Raw genomic sequence first — 20,361 nt, forward strand, 5'->3', positions numbered from 1 at the left:
ATTTGACAAAGTTGACAAAAACAAGCAATGGGGAAAAGATTCCCTATTCAACAAATGGTCCTGGAATAACTCACTAGCCATATGCAGAAGAATGAAACCGCACCTCTACCTTTCATCACATACAAAAATTAACTCAAGATGGATTAAAGATTTAAATGTACAATCTCAAACTATAAAATTCCTACAAGAAAACCTAGAAAATAACCTTTTTGACACAGGCTTGGCAAAGAATTGTTGGTTGTTTTCAAAAACAATTGCAACAAAAACAAAAATTGACAAGTGGCACCAAATTGAACTAAAGAGCACCTGCACAGCAAAAGAAATTTTCAATAAATATACAACCTACATAATGGGAGAAAATATTCACAAACTACGTGTTTGACAAAGGTCTAATATCCAGAATCTATTAAAAACTTAAATCAACAAGCAAAAAACAAATAACTTCATCAAAAAATGGCAAAATACATGAATAGACACTTCTCAAAAGAAGACATACAAGCAGCCAGCAAACATATGAAAAAATGCTCATTATAACCAATCATCAGAGAAATGCAAATCAAAACCACGATGACATGCCATCTCACACAAGTCAGAATGGCTATTATAAAGCCAATAAAAAACAGTTATTTCTCCATACCTAGGGAGGCTATGGAGAAAAGAGAATGCTTATACACGATTAGTGGGAATGTAAATTAGTTCATCCACTACGGAAAGCAGTTTGGAGATTTCTCAAAGAACTTAAAACAGAGCTACCATTTGACCCAGTAATCTCATTATTGGGTATGTACATGTATTAGTCTGTTCTCACGCTGCTAATAAAGACATACCCAAGACTGAGTACTTTATAAACAAAAAGAGGTTTAATGGACTCACAGTTCCACGTGGCTGGGGAGGCCTCACAATCATGGCAGAAGGCAGAAGAAGAGCAAAGGTGCGTCTTAAGTGGTAGCAGGCAAGAGATCATGTCCAGGGGAACTGCCTTTATAAAACCATCAGATCTTGTGAGACTTATTCACTATCACGAGAACAGCACGGGAAAACCCGCCCCCATGATTCAATTACCTCCTACCAGGTCCCTCACACTACACTTGGGGATTACAGGAGCTACAATTCAAGGTAAGATTTGGGTGGAACACGGCGAAACCATATCAATACCCAAAGGAAAATATATCATTCTGCCAAAAAGAAGCCAGTCCTCAAATAAAATCTTCATCATTGAGACTCTAAATGAGCTTCCCTGCTAGGTGATATTTCACTTGTGTTGCCAAAATCCACTGCTGGAGGAATTAAGTGCCTCCTGTGTGACTCCACTGGAGAGGACTCTTGGAAGCTGTGCCTGGTTTCCTCTGAACTTTATCCCATGTGCCTTTTCCCTTTGTTAATTTTGCTTTATATCCTTATATAAATAAGGATTTATTTATATAATAAATAAATACATAATACATAATAGCTGTAATACATAATAGCCATGAGTAAAATTATACACTGAGTCCTGTGAGGTCTCTTAACAAATCATAGCATCTGGCATTAAGGATCCATGACTCATAGGATCACAAGCCCCACTTTCTTATTGTTTACCTTTGCCCCTACAACATTGAGCATCTTTTCATTTTTAACCTTTCTGAATCATTTTGTTTTGGATTTCTCTCTTGTATCCAGCATATTGTTTTGTCTTGCCTTGTGAGCCAAACTGAAAATCCTTTTCTTTTAATAGATGAATTGAGCTCATTTATATTCATCACATTACTGATATATTTGGTTCCTATTTGGTCATATTATTTTCTATGTGTCTTATGGTTATATGTGTGCTTCTGTCATTCTTTCTCTGAGTTACAATATATTTTTTAAAAATACCATTAGTCACTTGTTTCCTTATTAACCTTTCATACTTTGATTTGTTGGTTTTTACTGATATTCTTTAATTCCAGCCTGTTAACTGTACATCAATCAATAACCTTATTCTACTTTCCTCTTATTCTCCTCCTTCTCTATTTTTAAAGTTGCACTATTTCTACTTCATTAGAACATACATTTATATACTAGTTTCCTATTCTTGTCTCTATCTTTTTTTTTAGGCTTATATAGATCTACAATTAAATACGTTAAATATTCCCCATCAGCATCAGCTTTTTTCCCCCAAAGTTATTTCTTAGCTAGATGAAACTCATCCTGTAGTAGACTCCTAATGAGTACCAAATTCCCTGGGTTCTTGCATGTTGAAAACTATTTTTGTATAGCCTTGATACTTAAAAGACTAGGTTGGCTAGATAAAATTCTTGATTCACATTTTCTTTCCATGAGTTGTTTTTTTTTAAATGCTCCTCCATTATTGCCTTACTTCGTATGTTGTTTTTGAGAAGTCTGATGCTAGTCTAATTCTCTTGTCTCTGTAAGACCTGCAGAAAAATTCTTTAGCCTTAAAATCTAATAATTTCAAAAGGCTATATCTCAGAGTTGATTGTTGTGGGTAATTTTCCAAGGAACTCTGTAGGCCCTTTCAATATATAGATTCAAATTTTCTTTTCCTGAACTATAGTTATAAATGTTTGCTCTGTCCTCTTCTTTTGTTTTTCTCTTACAGACACACCAATGATATGTATGTTATTTCTTCTTTGCCTGTCTTCCATTATAATTATTTTCTCTCTGAACCATTTTACTGATTTCTCTATCTTATTTTCATTCATTCTCTTGGTTGTTTTCTTATCTTTCTTCTATACTCATTACTTTTTCCTATCATTCTTCTATAGTCGTGTTAAACTTTTTGAACTTACTCTCCTTTGAGCACTATGTAATTTAGTCTTCATTTCTGAGATGATTTTGTCTTTTTCCCTTCCATTTATATTTTGAATTTTTAATTTTTAATTCAATGTGGCTTTTTGTATATTTGAATGCTTCTTTGAGAATATTTACTTTGGTGTGTAGTGCTGATTTTGCTTCATGGTTGTTAGTAGACTTGCATGTAGTTAATCTATTTTAATTTCTTTAGCTCAGGGATTGGGTGATTTATAAGATTTTTAGTTCAAGAGCATTCTGTTCTGTCAGTGGAGCAAGATGAAATATGTTTTATTTTATTTTATGGTGACAGGAAAAGAGTTGGATATACTCTCATTTATTTGATTTTTTCTTGAGACAGAGTCTTGCTCTGCTGCCCAGGCTGGAGTACAGTGGCATGATCTTGGCTCACTACAGCCTTTGCCTCTGGAGCTCAAGTGATCTTCCCACCTCAGCCTCCCAAGTAGGTTCTTTTTTGTTTTGCAGAACTTATATTTTCAGTAGTTGCTTCATTTCCTCTGCACCATCCAATGTTCACATAATGCCTCATCTTCTTTAGAAATTTTTTAAATTTTTAAATTTTTATTTTTAACTTTATTTCCTCCCCCAGAACTAATGTCATCTTGAGTAGCTTGCACTTTTAAGTCTCCTTCCTGTAGTCAGTCCTCTGATACACCAGGACTTTTTAAAAATCATTTCTGCATGTAGGATGGGCTTCTTTCTGGCTGTGACTTTAGATTAACCTCAGCTCCTTAGATTAACTGCTAGCTCCTTGCTTCTCTCTTTTGTAGATTTCCCAAGGACTGGCCTCACTGTCTGCAAAGGCTGTGGCAGGAGCATGAAGAAGAAAGCTCATTGGTATATGTGTTTATTTTTCTACTCAAAGGTAATTTGACACTTGGGTATTCTCTTTCTTTTAGTTACTTCCTAAGGGCATACATTTTGTTTAGTTTTATTTCCTTTCCTTGTAGGTTCTCATTAATTTTGGAAGATATGTGGGTGATTCATATTTAGACAGTTGCCATTATCCTTGGCTCTCTGAATTGAAAATATAACTTTTAATTACAAATGTTATAGTCATAATTAAAAAAAATTGTCTAAGGGAGAGAAAGTTGATGAATCAGAAAACTATTTTGGTACCAGAAAATCTGGTGGTTAGTAAATGAAATAAGGTTGTGGAATATCCTCCTTAGTATAAGTATTAATGCAAAAAAACACAAAAATCTAGGATGAAATTTTGGAATTAGAACATAGAGTCAATTTGCAAAGTTAAAATTATGAAAGAGGCCAAACCAACATGGCGGGAGCGTATAACTTTTGAATTGATGATTTAAAATAATGTAGCTGAGAATAAGAATTCCACCATAAGCAGAAACAGCAGTAGATGGAAAATGTTTGCTTTTAAAATCATACCATGACAGTTACAACCATACCTTGATGAAATGAAGAGATTGAAACACTATGCTAATTTTAAGTTACGTAGGAATGTATATATAACGGATATTTATGACTGACAAATGGGTAAATTTTAAGTTTGAAAATTACAGTATCATTTTGGTGTCTAGAAGAAAAGGCATTTGCAGTATGTTGAGGGCTGCATTCCTATTTTTCCATACAGGGGATTAGGTTACCCAAAAATGCAGGAGAGAAGCAAGCCAAGGAATAATGCTTGTTTCTTTATCTTCTCACATTGATCACCTCAATAAGTGAGCTTTTGAGTTTAAAAATTGGGACAAGTAAGATAAAAATTTTATGTGTAGAATACTATTTTCAAAGTCTTCAAGCATGCTTTAGTTAGTGCTTGCATTTGAGTGGCTATGGCCCAAAATAGTGAAACACCATGTTTTTGTTTTAATAAAACATTAAACACGTAATGAAAAAATGACTTTAGTAAAAGAAATTGTGTTGGCTGGTGAGTCACCCTGGCTCTGCCTGTGTCTCAGCATCCTCAACAGCCAGGATTAGTTCCCCAAAAACACATGCACGTGGATCGATGGATTGCTAATGATAAGTAACTGTTTCTCCAGATATTTTAATGCCTTTTTTTTTTTTTTTTTTAGATGGAGTCTCGCTCTGTCACCCAGGCTGGAGTGCAGTGGCGCGATCTTGGCTCACTGCAAGTTTGCCTCCCGGGTTCACGCCATTCTCCTACCTCAGCCTCCCAAGTTGGGACTACAGGCACCTGCCACCACGCCTGGCTAATTTTTTGTATTTTTTTAGTAGAGATGGGGTTTCAATGTGTTAGCCAGGATGGTCTCGATCTCCTGACCTCGTGATCCGCCCGCCTCGCTCTCCCAAAGTGCTGGGATTACAGGTGTAAGCCACTGTGCCAGGCCCTATTTTAATGCTTTTAAAAAATTATTTCATGCTTAACAGGACAATTTTTAGAGAACAAATATTATTTTCAAATTTTACCATTTAGAGATTTAGGCATATGCCAATTTTCACATATAGAACATTTAAAGATAAGAAAGAAAAAAATATATATTACTTAATTTCATAAAAATTGAGAATATTATAAAATAGTTTTAGTCAGAGTAAATGTACCTTTATTTGAGAAATAATTGTGTGAAAATTCTTATCATCCTCAAATACTGCTGCTAAACTTGGCCCAGTTCCACAAGTTTTTCCTTCAAGTTTGTTGTTAATATAAGGGCTGGTGAAAGCATCAAAATACGAATCAGGCACGAGATTAGGAACTGATAACACAGTGTTTTGACAATGATTAACTGCACCCAAAATACCATCCTGTTAAAGAGAAAAGCATAAACGTAAATGTAAACACGTATATTTATAAATATTTTTGAATTTTATGAAATGCTAAAATAAATAAGAATAACTTATTCAACCGGGCTAGGTATTGTGTTGATTCTGAGTATATGACAAATCAAAAGACATGGCCCTACCTTCAGGATACATGTTTTCTAATTGCAGAGACAAAAAAATTGCAACACATGGTGATGAGTTCTGTATTTGAAGTGTGAACAAAACACTAGCAGGTCATAATGGAAGGAAAGCCAAGGAAGTCTATGGGAAAATTTAAAGGGAGGGTTCAAAGTTTATATTCTTTGAGTAGTAATTTATATTCCAGAAAGCTAATCTATGGGAAAAATAGACGTGTAAACAAAGATTTATGTGCAAGGACAATCACTGCAGTATTTCTCGTATTAATAACTACTTAGAGAAACACTTAAGTGTTCAAAAGTAGAAGTATAGTTATATAAGTTCTGGTGCTTTTAAACAATGGAAAATTACATATCCTTACAAAATGGTGTCTCCCAAAAATCATTTAATGACATGAGAAAAAGCTTATGATATAATGTTAAGTTTGAATGAAAGACAGTGAGCATGATATAAAACTGGTATATAATATCTCAACGTAAACATGTATCTATATCTATCTCTGTACATAACCTCATGGTAAGTTAGGTATGTCAGCATATCAGTATGCACTAAAACAAGACTGGACAGAAGCCTATAAAAATGTTAATGGGTTTTCACTTTTGGTACATAATATTATGGATTATTTTAATAATCTTTTCCTGTGTTTTTCAAAGTCTCTTCAATGAGCATGAATCAGTTTGTAATTTATAATAAATATAAAGTCTAGAGAAAATGAGATAAAGAAAAGGTAAGTCTTTAAATGAGTCTCAAAAGATGAAGAGGAGCTTGTCAAGTATATCAGACAACAGTATAATCCTTGCTAAGTCATTGTGTGTGGGGCCCAAGGGGGCAGGCAGGTGAGTCATTTAGGTACTGGAGCATCAGCGCTACAGTGCAGAAATAGGATACTCTGCAGATGCAGTCAGCGCCTTCATGAAAGGCCTTGTGCATGATGCCAGTGTTACCCCATAGGCCAGCAATCCCCAAACTGTGACTGGGTACTACCCAGAGGATAAAGGGTCCCAACTTCCAAGGTAAATTTGAGAAGAAATCTTGAGTTACATGAAGCTGAACAGGAATTTTCTCAGGACCTGCTAAACAGGATTTTTTATATCTGTTAATATACAAATGTATATCACAACCCCCTTTCTCCTGGAATGCTTATCAACAGCTCACAGAACATCTTGTGAAAGATGCTACTACAGGCAATGGAGAAATTTTAAGCAGGAAAGGGACATGATTAGATTTGCTTATGAGAATAATCTTGCTGTCAGTAATGTGGAAAATGGACTAGAAGGGAGAGAGGCAGGCAGATCAGAGCAGACTATTTCAGGAGGCCAGAAGACAGATGATGAGGTCCTGATGGAGAGGAGTGGCAGAGTGGGTGCAACCATAGCTCAGCACACAAGAGCTGATGACCTGATCTCAAGGAGGTAAGGGAGACTCTAGGGGAACTCCCAGATTGCTGGCTTGGGCATCTGGGCATCTAGGAGAACTCTCAGATTGCTGTCTTGGGCACCTTTCATTGAGATGGAGACAGGGAGGGAGGAGCAAGTTTTCGAAGAAATTGATAAGTTCAATTCATATTGGTGAATTGAAGTTAACTGTGGGACATTCAGGTGAAGATTTCCAGATGACCATGAGTGGGGCTTAAAAGAAAAGTATTGGATCTATAGATATAGACATATAGATATAGGTAGAGATATAGATAGGTAGATATAGATATAAATATATGTTTATGTCTGCATCCTTGGCACAGAAAAGAGCACCCAGAAAGAACTGTAGGGTGTGAAGAGGAGGGAGCCCTTAAGGATAGCAAGAATCAAGGATCAGATAAAAAAGAGGCTCTTGGAAAGATGACTGAGAAGGAAAAAATGTTGCTACAGAAATAGAAACCAGAGGAGGAGTCTATTTCAATTAAACCAAAGGAGGAGTCTATTTCAAGAGGCAGAAGCAGTAAACAGACTCAAATGCAATGGAGGTTTCTCTCACACAGCAAGAAATATTAGAATTCAAAAGTATATGTTGAATCAAGTATTAGGAAACGATAGGTAACCTAAGCAAGAGCAAAGTAAGAGATCATGACTTAAGTATATAATTTTCCTTTAGATTAATCTCTATGTGTATGCGTGCTTGGAATCATTGGGAGTGATTAAGGCTAATGACTAAAATAATAGTGAAAAAATAGAAAATTTATGAATGATAGCCCTATTTATACTTCTATTGGCTGATTTTGGGTTATATGAAATAAAATCTTGTTTTGGTATGAATCGACAAGCATGCTAATTATTCCCAGAGCTTGGCCATGTATGTTTCATGTGTAGAAGTTAAAAATACCCATGTGGGGAACAGGGTCCTATAATAGGAAATGAGAAGGGTATCCAGTTTTTTGAGGCCCACCCCTTGGGGGTAAAGGACAGCCAGCTGCTTGTGAGAGAGCCTCCTTTTGTCATCTGCAGTCTGGGACACCTGCATCCCATGTGAAGGACATGAATCTTGTGGCCAGGAGGGGACATGAGAGCCCAGTGCCTCTTGGCATGGGAGCTCCTGAGCGAGCTTCCAATCACAGGGACCTCAGTAGTCTGCTTGTCGTTGCAAATGCCTTCAAATTGCCTATCCCATAAATTACAGAATCATAGACTGCGGAGGAGGAAGCAACGCTAGAACTCATATGCCTTCTCATCATATAAATGCAGAAACTGAACCCCAGAAGCAGTTTTCCTAAAGTCAAATAGCTTATTAATTGTAAAGCCAAGACTAAAATCTAGAGATCCTGATTACCACTGCTTTTGAATCAGAGTACAGCAGCTAACAACAGAAGATACAGACATTGACTGGTTTACTAACCTATGCACCTATGCAAATGTAGTAGGCAGAATTCTAAGATGACCCCCAAAATTCCTGCCCCTGTGTACACACGCTGTTCAATCCCCTCCTCTTGAGTATGGGTGGGAATTGTGAATATGATGGGATGCCAGTCCCATGATTAGGTTATGTGAAGCAGCAAAGGAGGGGGGATATTGCAGGGTCCCAACTTAGTTGTTTTCGAGTTAGTCAAAAGTGATTATCCTTGATAGATGTGACTGAATCAAGTGAAAGCCCTTAAAAGAGGGATTGAGCCCTTCCTAAGAGAATGGTCCATCTGCCCTTGAAGAAGCGAATGGCCATATTGTAAACTGCCCAGAGAGTGGGCCACATGGCAAGGAACTACAGATGCTTTCTAGGACCTAAGTAGGGTAGTCCTTGGCTGACACCCCTCAAGGAAATGGGGATCTCAGCCCTACAGTTGCTTAGAGCTGAATTCTTCCAGCAGCCTGAGGGAGACCAAGACCTTGAAACAGATGATAATCTGAGTAGCCAGTGAAGCTCCTGACCTACAGAAACTGAGATGATTCATGGAGGATGTTTCCAACTGCTAACTTTGTGGTAACTTGTTACACCGCTATGGATAACTAAGACAACAAAATTCTCTTGGATCCAGCATACCTTTAAAAAGATTTCACAAATGGTATTTACAGGCTGGGCATGGTGGTTCACACCTGTAATGCCGGCACTTTGGGAGGCAGAGGCAGGCGGATCACTTGAGCCCAGGAGTTCAAGACCTGCCTGGCCACCATGGCAAAGCCGCATCTCTACAAAAAAAAAAAAAAAAAAAAAAATTAGCCAGGCCTGGTGGCATACACCTGTAGTCCCAGCTACTCAAGAGGCTGAGGCGGGATGATTGCTTGAGCCTCGGAGGTTGAGGCTGCAGTGAGCTAAGATCACATCATTGCATTCCAGCCTGGGTGACAGAGTGAGTCCCTGTTTCAAAAAAAAAAAAGAAAGAAAAGAAAGAAAGAAAGAAAAAAAGAAAGAAAAGAAAGGAAAAGGTATTCACAACAGAGTGATCTCTTCAGTTGTCCTTAAAGGGATCCCTATAGTCACTTTTAAATTTTGTATAGAATGTTTTCCTGTACCTTACCAAGCCTCTAATCTGACTCAAGTTAAAGATAATGTGCTAAACTTTTAGATAGTTTATATATAGCTATAATGCTGTGACAAAACAATGCTTTCTCTCTTTCTCATGATCATCTTGGAGTGGTGACAACTGCAATTCTGACAACCAACTGACAGCAAAACAGCTGCTTCATTTTCCAAATAGGTGCTTGCATGTGGATAATACGTGAAAAACACACACCAGAAAGTCTTCCAGAGAAGGCTCAAAGAGAAGTGACTGGACAGTCAACATTAGTTCTGTGAGAAACATGGGGATGAGAGATTCATCTTCTTCTTGCTTTTCCACCATAAGGGTCCCCTGAAATGAATATATGTACAGTGTTATAAAGACACAAATATCAAGGTCTAAAACAAAATAAAAAAACAAGGACATGTAAGTTTATATAATTAGCTGAATTCATTATCTTGGCATGTGGAAAGTGTTTCAGAGAATAATAAAGAACAGAAAGAAAAAAAGGCAAATATTGAAAGACTACATAACAATGTAAACCTTTTCTCCTTGTAAAAATACTACCAACAAAATGGAAAGGCAAACAATAAACTGGGAAGACATATCAATAATGTATATAGAAGATAGAAAGTTGATAATATTTGAATAGAACTACAGTTGATATACTTAATAGGAATATATGCCAATAATATATTAATGTATCTTTGCCTAGAAATATATTCAAATACAAATATACTTAAGTAGAAAAATGGGCAAAGGACATAATCTGAGAGTTCCTGAAAGCAAAATACAAATGACGAATTCACCTCCTTATTCTTCTCTTCCTTAAAATAGCTTATTCAGTAACAACATTTGCAGAGAGTTTACTGTGTGCCAGGCACAGTGCTGGGTATTTGTGTAATTTCCACACCAACCTTCTTAAATAGGTTCCATTATTGTTCCCATAGGATAAAAATGGGATTTGGAGAAGGTAGAATGTTTCATCCAGATCATACTAGCTAGTAGGTGGCAGACCAGAATTCAACCCACATATTTCTGATTCCTAGACCCATGCCCTTATTCCTGCCCTGGGGTCATAATTAGAAGAATACAACATTTGAAAGCAGTGATATACCACTTTGTATATTACTGACACAGATTAAAACGAATGGTAATATTTAGTATGCATGTGGGTAAATAATCATTCTTTTTTTTTTTTTTGAGACGGAGTTTCACTCTTGTTGCCCAGGCTGGAGTGCAATGGCGCGATCTCAGCTCACTGCAACCTCCGTCTCCTGGGTTGAAGCAATTCCCCTGCCTCAGCTTCCTGAGTAGCTGGGATTATAGGCACCCAACACCATGCCTGGCTAATTTTTGTATTTTTAGTAGAGACGGCATTTCGCCACGTTGGCCAGCTGGTCTCGAACTCCTGACCTCAGGTGATCCACCCGCCTTGGCCTCCCAAAGTGCTGGGATTACAAACATGAACCACCACGCCTGGCCTAAATGCTCATTCTTAAACATTGCTGTAAATTGACAAAGCTTTCTGGAGAGTATATGTCAGTGCGTATGTATCAAAAGCCTTAAAAATGTGCATATTTCTGACTCAATTCCACATCTAGGAATTTTTTTCTAAGGGGAAAAATCTGAAATGTGTGAAAAATGTATAGACAAGGATACCCTTTGCAGCATTATTTGAAATAGTGGGAATGTGATCAATAACAGAAAATTATTTACAAGAATTATACATTTCTCTGTGAGAATACCACATGAAAAAATATATGTTGACTTAGGAAATATTTCATAATACTGTATTGCTAAGAGGAAAAAGCAAGGGATAAAACAGTAAGGAAAGTATAATATCTTTTTTCCCCTTTGAAGTAATTATCTTTGGGTAGCAAAGGTGCTTTTCTTTGTATATTTCTGTGTTTTCCTAATTTTGTACACTTAGCATAAATTACTTTTAGAATAGAAAAATAAATGTGACTTTTAAAATTTTGATACTATTTATAAAAAGGAGAAATTCAGAATAGGGGAGGAGAGAAAGCTATGAAAAGGAGTTCATGACTATGATTTAACTTTTGGAAGAAAGGGAAACTCAGGCTGAGAGCATCAGGTCGTGTATTGCATAATTAGCTTTCTGTGGAGTGGGAGATTTAAGCTGTGAGGGTAGGAGGTTTGATAAAATGAGGTGAGCATATAGGTATTCTGGAAAGAAGCTATTAGTACTAAGGATGGAGCTAGGGCAAAACTTACTGGGAAATTTGGATATGAGATAATATGATCTTTCTTTTAGCTATGCTGGAATGCACGAATTTGTACTACTTCATCCAAACATCTCATAGTACTCTGTGTCTTTAAGATCAACATCCTCATAAAAGGCCATCCCCTCAAAGCCAACAATTTGCTTCTTTTCACCTCAAAACTATTGTTTATCTCTTTTATTTATACCACTTTTCCTGCTTCCCTCTGCCAGTTTATGCCCACAAGGAGCATTTATGTCCCCACGAACTATAAGCTTTTGGGGACAAAGATCCTATCTATGCTTTTCATCACTATATACTCAACATCCAGCACAGGAATTGGCACACAGTAGATACTTAAGAAATATGTCAATGAACACACGAGTAAGCTTTAGCAAGTTCCTGTGACAGGAACTTTCTCTCAGTATGGTGGATTTTTACTCTATTATTAGATACTTGTTGATATGCTGATTTTCAGTCTGCCATTTCATGTGTATTGTAGGCTTTGATTATAACATGAAATACTCTATGCCAGGGGTCCCCAGCCCCTGGGCCATGGACCAGGTACCGGTCCAGGCTGCACAGCAGGAGGTGAGCAGAGGGTGAGCATTACTGCCTGAGCTCTGCCTCTCCTCAGAACAGTGGTGTCATTAGATTCTCATAGGAGCCCAAACCCTACTGTGAACTGTGCATGTGAGGGATCTAGGTTGCATGCTCCTCATGAGACTCTAACTAATGCCTGATGATCTGAGGTGGAACAGTTTCATCCCGAAGTCATCCCCCACAGTCTGCAGAAAAAATTGTCTTCCGTGAAACTGGTCTCTGGTGTCCAAAATGTTGGGGGCCGCTGCTCTATGCATTTCTCTATCTTTTTTTAGTGCACAGAAAATAGCATAATTCATAGAGCGTAGTTTGTGCTCCTCAATAAATGCTGACCAATAAAATATTCTTAATTTTGTGTGAGTATACCTTTTTATCAGGGACTTCAGGCTTCTCTTCAGTAATCCATTTCTGAATGACATCTGCTGAAGGTGTTCGTTTTAGCTTGTCAGTGAGATGGTTCAAAAGCGAATTAACAGCATTTACCGTTAAGACGTGCATTGTGTTCTCAATTAGATAGTCGTTTAGACGAATAAAGCTTGAAAAGAAAAAAACAAATACAATTTCGGTTTTTTATATTCACTACATATTTTTGACAGTGCCTCTAAAGCAAATATTTAAAATGTAAAATATCATAATTTCTCCTTGAATTTCCATTCAATTTTATTACAATATCAGAAATGTACTGTCCAGAAGAGTTGTCCTTAGATATTCTTCCTTTTAAAACACAAATATATTCAAATATGTAGCATTAATTCAGTTAGATATTCTAACTTTTCAATAGAATATTTAATGAGTAATATAGCTGTTAGGGAAAATGCATCTAGTTTATCTAGCTAAAAGGGCCATAATATTTTTTAAAAGATGCTTTAAAGGAGAAATCAATGCATACAACATCTGTAACTTGCATTCTAACAGTAAAAGTGTAAAATCTTTGCTATTGAATAAATGTTGATGGCAATTGCTAACCCAAAGGTTTGAATTTATGTTTCCTTACTTGAGTGCTTACTTAGAATGCAGACTGAGTCAGCAAGACATCTAGAATAGTTCTATTCTGCTCAAGTGGAGCTCTAAGGCCTCTAATACTTCTAGGTCCACTATGGTAGCCTCAGAGACCGCTTCACTGATTTCTGTTGCTACACAGACATTTTCATATATAAACTGAGATACAGTTAAGATGTATTACATAATTGCAAAAGTTGGATTAAGTCACTGAGCACTGAATAACAATAATCAGTATTTTACAGTTCCAAAGACATGAGGTTTTAGAATGGAGGGAAATCCAAATTCTGGAACAGTCAAGGTCAAGATCCAGTTGGGTAAGCAGGTGTCAGAGCTAGTGCTAATGAGAGTCCCCTGGTGAGGTCCTAGGAGGGATATTTCTCTCTCTGGCTCCCAGTGGTAAATCCCATTTTAGGGATTGGGTGCACCTTTGTGATGCTATGCAGCTGCCTATAGTTATTTTGTGACCAAAAAGATGGAGCAAGTCCTCCAGGCCCACTTGAGGAGGTCCATAAATCTGTGTGCCTGATTTCTCCCTGCCACAGTCTGCTGTACTGCGAGTTTCCATGCCCAGGCTGGGCCAGAGGGAAACAAAGCCAGAGAGATCAAAGAGGAGCTCTTGGCCTTGGCCTCATGCTCTGTCTCTACCAGCTCACAGTCCCAGAGCTGCTTTGGTTGGTGGCAGTTTGAAAAGGGGGTCTTCTGGGCCATGCATTCAGCTTACTATGTCCCACAAATTTCTCATCACCATTCATGAACAATGTGGTGAAGGGTTCCATTTTTTTTTTTCAAGTGAGACATCACTTAGGTCCTAGAAAAGATTCTACTTTTCATTTTAATTTTTTATTGTGTGTACTTAAGGTATACAACATGATGCTTTGATATACATAGTGATATGATTGCTCCAGTTATGCAAATTAACATAGTCATCACTTTCTGGGGTTTAATTTTTAATGAAGCTTAAGATGGGTACTACAATTTTTCTTGAAAATGAGAATAATCTTACCACGTCAGCCTCATGCAATAATGCCTTTTGCTGGCCTGTTCTGTATATGTCATTTTTTCAGAGTCTCCATAAGTGGGCAACTCATGTGGTGTATTAATGAAACTTCTACTGCTCTGCACTTTGTGATAATCTAAGAATAACAGAAGGCACAACAACAAGTGTACTTGTGTAAAAGTTCCATCTCTTTCAATATGATTCAAAGAAAAGATAAATAAAATTCAAAAACAACAAAATATTTTGGTACACGAAGCATTTCAAACCTGCAAAACAGCCCAATTATCCAAAATAAGTTTACATCAAAGGATTTCAATTCAACAAGATTGTAGATAGTTTACTGACATTCTCATTAACAGGATTTGATCTGTGTACTATGCTACCTCTTTCCTAGGAACACCTTTACCCTCCTTTTCTACCTACAATTTAGTCAACCTTTATAGTACATGCTAACTGAGTCAATCCTAAGGTCAATCCAGTCCCTTAATTTTAACAAACCTATTGTCTGTGCTAGTAGGCTGGATATACCTTTAAGCAGAGAAATGCTTAGTTCACTCTAAAGTGCTTATTAATCAAGATTCTGTATCCAGTTTAGAAATACTATATACAACACATGGACACAGGAAGGGGAACATCACACTCTGGGGACTGTTGTGGGGTGGGGAGAGGGGGGAGGGATAGCATTAGAAAATATACCTAATGCTAAATGGCGAGTTAATGGGTGCAGCACACCAGCATGGCACATGTATACATACGCAACTAACCTGTACATTGTGAACATGTACCCTAAAACTTAAAGTATAATAAAAAAAAGAAGAAATACTATATACAAACAGGAGTAATGGGAGAAGCATGCAGTATTTTCTATTTCCCTCCCTTCCACAAAATATATTAAATTTATAATATCCATCAAATGTTTGGAACAATTCAAACATAGAATCATTATTTAAACTTAAGAAAAGTCAAAGAAAAAAGGGCTGAAATTTTAGAAAGCCACTACTTCTGATATATTGAGGTTCTTTCCCCTTCATACCCTCAAAATGTCCAAATGCACAGTCATCAGGAACAAATCCTGCAGCACGCAAAGCAAATCGACAAGCTCTCCTGACTACATATTTTGCCTCATTTCGAAATTCTCCTAGGCGTTCTGTCACCTAGATATTGTTGAATATGTACAGTTAGTGATACTGAAGTATCAAAAATAGGGAAAAAAGCTTTGATTCTCATAGACAAAATTTGTTACCTCTGCTAGCCGTATGACTTGTGCGGCCTTAAATTCCTGCAGGGTGTAGGTGTGACACTTTTCAATATAACAAAGTCCCATAAAACTCAAATGATAACACAATTCATTTATTTTAAGAAGAGCTGGTCGCAAATGCTGAATGAAAATAGGAATTTATTATTTAGTAAAAATATTCTGTATTTTAAAAGTATAAAACAATCAAAAAGCAGAATAGTTATTAAGGATAATAAACACCTCTGTGTGTTAACTTTTGTTACAACTACAAAATGCATATGTTGAAAGATCACTTCTATAACTCTTTTCTAAAAGTATTCCTTGAATTATCAGATTTAATTTTCTGAATTCCTTTCTTCTGATTTTGAAAACACATACATGTCTTTCAGCTATTTAAGGAATAAGTGATTTAAGGAACCGAGGGCAAGTAATAGAAAACTGGGTGTTACCTTAAGTACTTTACAATGTCCGGTCATAATGATAATGGAAAGGCCCATCTACTAATTTAAGAGGCTAGGACACAGAAGAAAGCCAAGTTTAACATTAAATTGTTATTGGGTAACAAGTTGCTTTGGAAAACTGCTTCATGTTTTCTCAAAAGGTTAAACATAAAGTTGCTAATGACCCAGCAATTCCACTCCTAGGTATGTGCCAAGGAAAAATGAAAACACATGTCTAGACAAAAACTTGTACATGCATGCTCATAGCAGCATTATTCATAATAGATAAAAAGTGGAAGCAGTCCAAATATCCATCAATAGATGGACAAATAAAATAGGCATATCCAATATAATTTGCCAACTTTTAAAAATGCTATGCTACAACACAGAAGAAGAACCTTGAAAACATTATGTTAAACAAACAAAAGTCAGTCATAAAGGACCACATACAGTCCTTCTGTATCCTCGGGTTCCAGAGTCATGGATTCAACCAATTGTAGATTAAAAATTTAGTAGGGTCTACAATGCTTGTGTCCATATTAAAGATGAATAGACTTTTTGGGTCATTATTTTCTAAACAATATAGTATAACAACTATTTATACAGCATTTACATTGTATTAGGTATTAAAAGTAATTTAGAGATGACAAAGTATATAGGAGGATGTTTGTAGGTTATATGCAAATACTGTGTCATTTTATATAAGGGACTTGAGCATCCGTGGATTTTGGTATTTGCTGGGGTGGTCCTGGAACCAGTCCCCCAAGACACTGAGAGCCAAGTGTATTGTATGATTCCATTTATGTGAAATGTACAGAACAGGCCAGTCTATGGAGATAGAAAGTAGATTAGTGGTTGCCTATAGTTGGGGGAAGGGACAGGTAGGTCAGGAAGAAATAGAGAGTGACCACTAATGGGTAATGAGGTTTTCTTTGGAGTGATGCATATATTCTAAAATTGACTGTGGTAATGGTTGATCAATTCTGTGAATACACTAAAAATAATTGAATTGTGTACTTCAGATGTGTGAATTGTATGGTATGTAAATTATATATCAAAACTGTTATAAGGAAATGACATAGGCACAGGTGCCAAAAAAATTGGTTATTTTAAAAAAATCATAAAAAGAAAACGAGGACAACTTGTATGTCTCCCTTCAACCTTGTGTAGGGGAATCAGCCCCAGTTAACTAATTATAAATATAAGACTAGTGGTAAGTGTGTGGGTGATTATAGCATTTAATACATATTTAAATGACTGCAATGAGTCTGTTATTTAGGCCAATCCTTGCTTAAAAGGATGAGAGCTTTCTAGTCTGCTGGGACTAAATTTAAGAGAAGATACTATAAAGGCCGAAACACCACTGGTATGAATGATGGACACAGAATGAAAACTCTCAGCACATAAAATAAGAGAACATGCCTCGAGGACTGATAGAAGTAATTTCAAAGACAAATCAAGAATGAACTATTTTACATACCTAGCAACAAATGTATGACATATGTAGTGTTCAAGACATGGTAAAAGATGAAAGATGGTAAAATAACTTCAAATGACTGATGAATCCTTAATGAAATTTGAGTTTCATGTCAAGAAGGACTGGAATATTTTTTCACAACTCAGAATGCACAACGGAATGGATGACTTGAGATAGTCCATCTTATATATTTGTCTTGTACTAATATTTATGTTAGCCAGAGACCTTGAATGTTTCCCTATTGTGTGACTGGCACGTTGATAACAGTCTTTCATATTATCATATGCAAAGTGAAGGAAATGACTAGTAAAAAGCAAACTTGAGATAGTGTCATAGATATAAGACAGCTGAGGACCAGAACTCTGAGTGTGATGGTAATGATGATTGCAGTTTATTCCTAGGGGCCAAGTAGGAAACTTCTAATGCAAGTTGAAATTCAATAGATAGAAATTTTAAATATGGTCACACACTTTTTCAGTTTTGTTTTCATGATCACCCCGTTGTCCAAAGTAAATATTAAAAATTTTCCTACTGTATGAATCCATTGTAAAGGAAATATATGATATATTAGGAGGTACTGACCCATGAAAACAAGGCCCTGACTTATTTTGGACTATAAAATCTAGAGTGTCTCAAAGATGAGGGGAGGTAATAGAGGCTAACAGCCTACTCTGCTCAAAATGACATATAACTTTCCTAATCAACAACAAAGGGGATCACAAATCTAAAAACTCTGAGGTGACTTCTAATCAAAAGGGACCTGTGCAACTTTCTTCTTATACTTTTGCATTTTGCAACCTTAGTTAAAATGTAGAAACACCCCTAGATTGCTAGACTCCTAAATGACAAGACAGGATGAAAACTGGGAATTCTCTTAAGAATATAAAATATTTGATTTCAAGAACAGTCTATACCAACAGCTACAATAGATTCACACTTCCTTTTTTTGTAAGTAATTATTTTAAAATATAAATGATAAATACATACAGGATTAACAATGAACAAATTTTTTTGTAGAGATTTTCGACATCCAGTGATTTTCTTGGAGCGGACATTCTTCCTCCATACACTAAAAGCCTTCCATTTCCGGAACAGTGAAAATATGGGAATCTTAGTGAGTTCTCTGTGATATAGATATTCCTGTTCCCATCGATCAATTTCGATAAATTCAATGTCTTCATTATAAATGTGTGTTACTGCCCTTTGGCTAATAGTATAGTAGTCATTTTTACTGATGTTCTCATAACTTACAACTCTATAAACAAATAAAAATTGGGACTAATAAATAAAGTATTCAATACAAAATGAAGCAATTGCATTGCTTTTTTATTCTACAGAGATAAAACATTTCTGGAAAGCAAATATTATTTAAAGTTAAAAAATTCTAACCAACTACTTTCACATTAAATACATTACTCAAGAAAATGAGTTAAACAAGTTGGGCTTATTATAAAGATTTCACAACTATGGCAATATTGGCTTGATGATTTCAGTTACATGATTTTTACATTAAAATGAATTGACTATAAATTATTAAAATTTAATAGTTCTACATTAAAACTATCTGGAGCTAAGTTTTTATCTATTATTAACTCTTCAGAAACTATTCAATATTAATAGCATAAAAGAATTTTGCACTATTAAGTCATGACAGAATTATGAGAAAGATAAAAGCAAACATTAATTAGGTGAGATAAGAATCAAGACCAATATTATATGCCCAATTTATCACCAACAAACTATTTATTATTGATAAATGGTTTAGTTCATAATATCTCTCTTTCAACTGTTGTCATGGACATTCTTCAACTGTATGATTAACAGAAAACTGATCAAGTAAAGAAAAGAAGCAAGGACAGAGTAAAAACAGAAGAAAGGACAGGAGAAAGAAATGAAGCAATGAAAATAGGGCTGACTCTCTAAAACTGCTTAAAATAAAATTTTTCCTACAGCAAAACGATATTCCCTGTAATTTTAGCTATAATGCTGAAATATTGAATGCAAGAAATATTCAGTAATAGAACAAGTGTGAAATATGATATAGCACCTTATTGAAATATATTTAGGAATTTAGGAAAATAACATTTTTCTAAAATGTTTCTGTTAGGAGAGCTTAGTAAAACAAGATAAAGGTTAAGGGCAAAAACAAAGCCCTAAATTGTTTCTGTGTTAAAACTATGCAAAACTTACATGTACTAGGCAGAAATTAGGAACACTCCAGTGAAAATCAGCTATTTTCCACGTCTTTCAGTCCTTGGCTCTATATTCTGAACCTGGAGTCCATGGTCTTTTATTTTCTTTTGTTATTACTACTACTACTATTGTTATGATTATCTTTGAGATGGAGTCTCGCTCTGTTGCCCAGGATGGAATGCAGCCATGCAAACTCTGCTCACTGCAACCTCCGCCTCCCGGGTTCAAGAGATTCTCCTGCCTCAGCCTCTGGAGTAAGTGGGATTACAGGCGCCCGCCACTATGCCCGCCTAATTTTTGTATTTTTAGTAGAGATAGGGTTTCACCATGTTGACCAGGCTGGTCTCGAACTGCTAACCTCAAGTGATCTCCCTGCTTCAGACTCCCAAAGTGTTGGGATTACAGGCGTGAGCCACCACGTCCATGCCACAGCCCTTTAACACAGCCTTCAAGTTATTTGTGAAATCCCTGAAAATACATGGAAAATTCATGTACATATGTATGGTAAGTTTTTAAGACATTGGAACAAAATTCTATGTTTTGGGTCTGTTAAAAATAGTTAAGAACCACTGGTATAAATCATTTTTAG

General features: G+C 36.2%; 1 protein-coding gene across 2 annotated transcripts in view; it reads right to left on the reverse strand.

Moving 5' to 3' along the window:
• DNAH6 (dynein axonemal heavy chain 6) overlaps positions 1-20,361 on the reverse strand; it is a 322,627-nt gene that overhangs the window by 274,858 nt on the left and 27,408 nt on the right. For both annotated transcript variants that reach the window (XM_054474947.1, XM_054474946.2), the window contains 7 exons: positions 18,567-18,834; positions 15,669-15,803; positions 15,459-15,579; positions 14,432-14,561; positions 12,793-12,961; positions 9,833-9,949; positions 5,320-5,520 (listed from right to left, as the gene is read on the reverse strand). In XM_054474947.1, the coding sequence (XP_054330922.1) occupies positions 5,320-5,520; positions 9,833-9,949; positions 12,793-12,961; positions 14,432-14,561; positions 15,459-15,579; positions 15,669-15,803; positions 18,567-18,834 (1,141 nt within the window). The remainder of the gene's footprint in view (positions 1-5,319; positions 5,521-9,832; positions 9,950-12,792; positions 12,962-14,431; positions 14,562-15,458; positions 15,580-15,668; positions 15,804-18,566; positions 18,835-20,361) is intronic.

This window comes from Pongo pygmaeus, chromosome 12 (genome assembly GCF_028885625.2).
Source record: "Pongo pygmaeus isolate AG05252 chromosome 12, NHGRI_mPonPyg2-v2.0_pri, whole genome shotgun sequence".
Taxonomy (NCBI): Eukaryota; Metazoa; Chordata; class Mammalia; order Primates; family Hominidae; genus Pongo; species Pongo pygmaeus.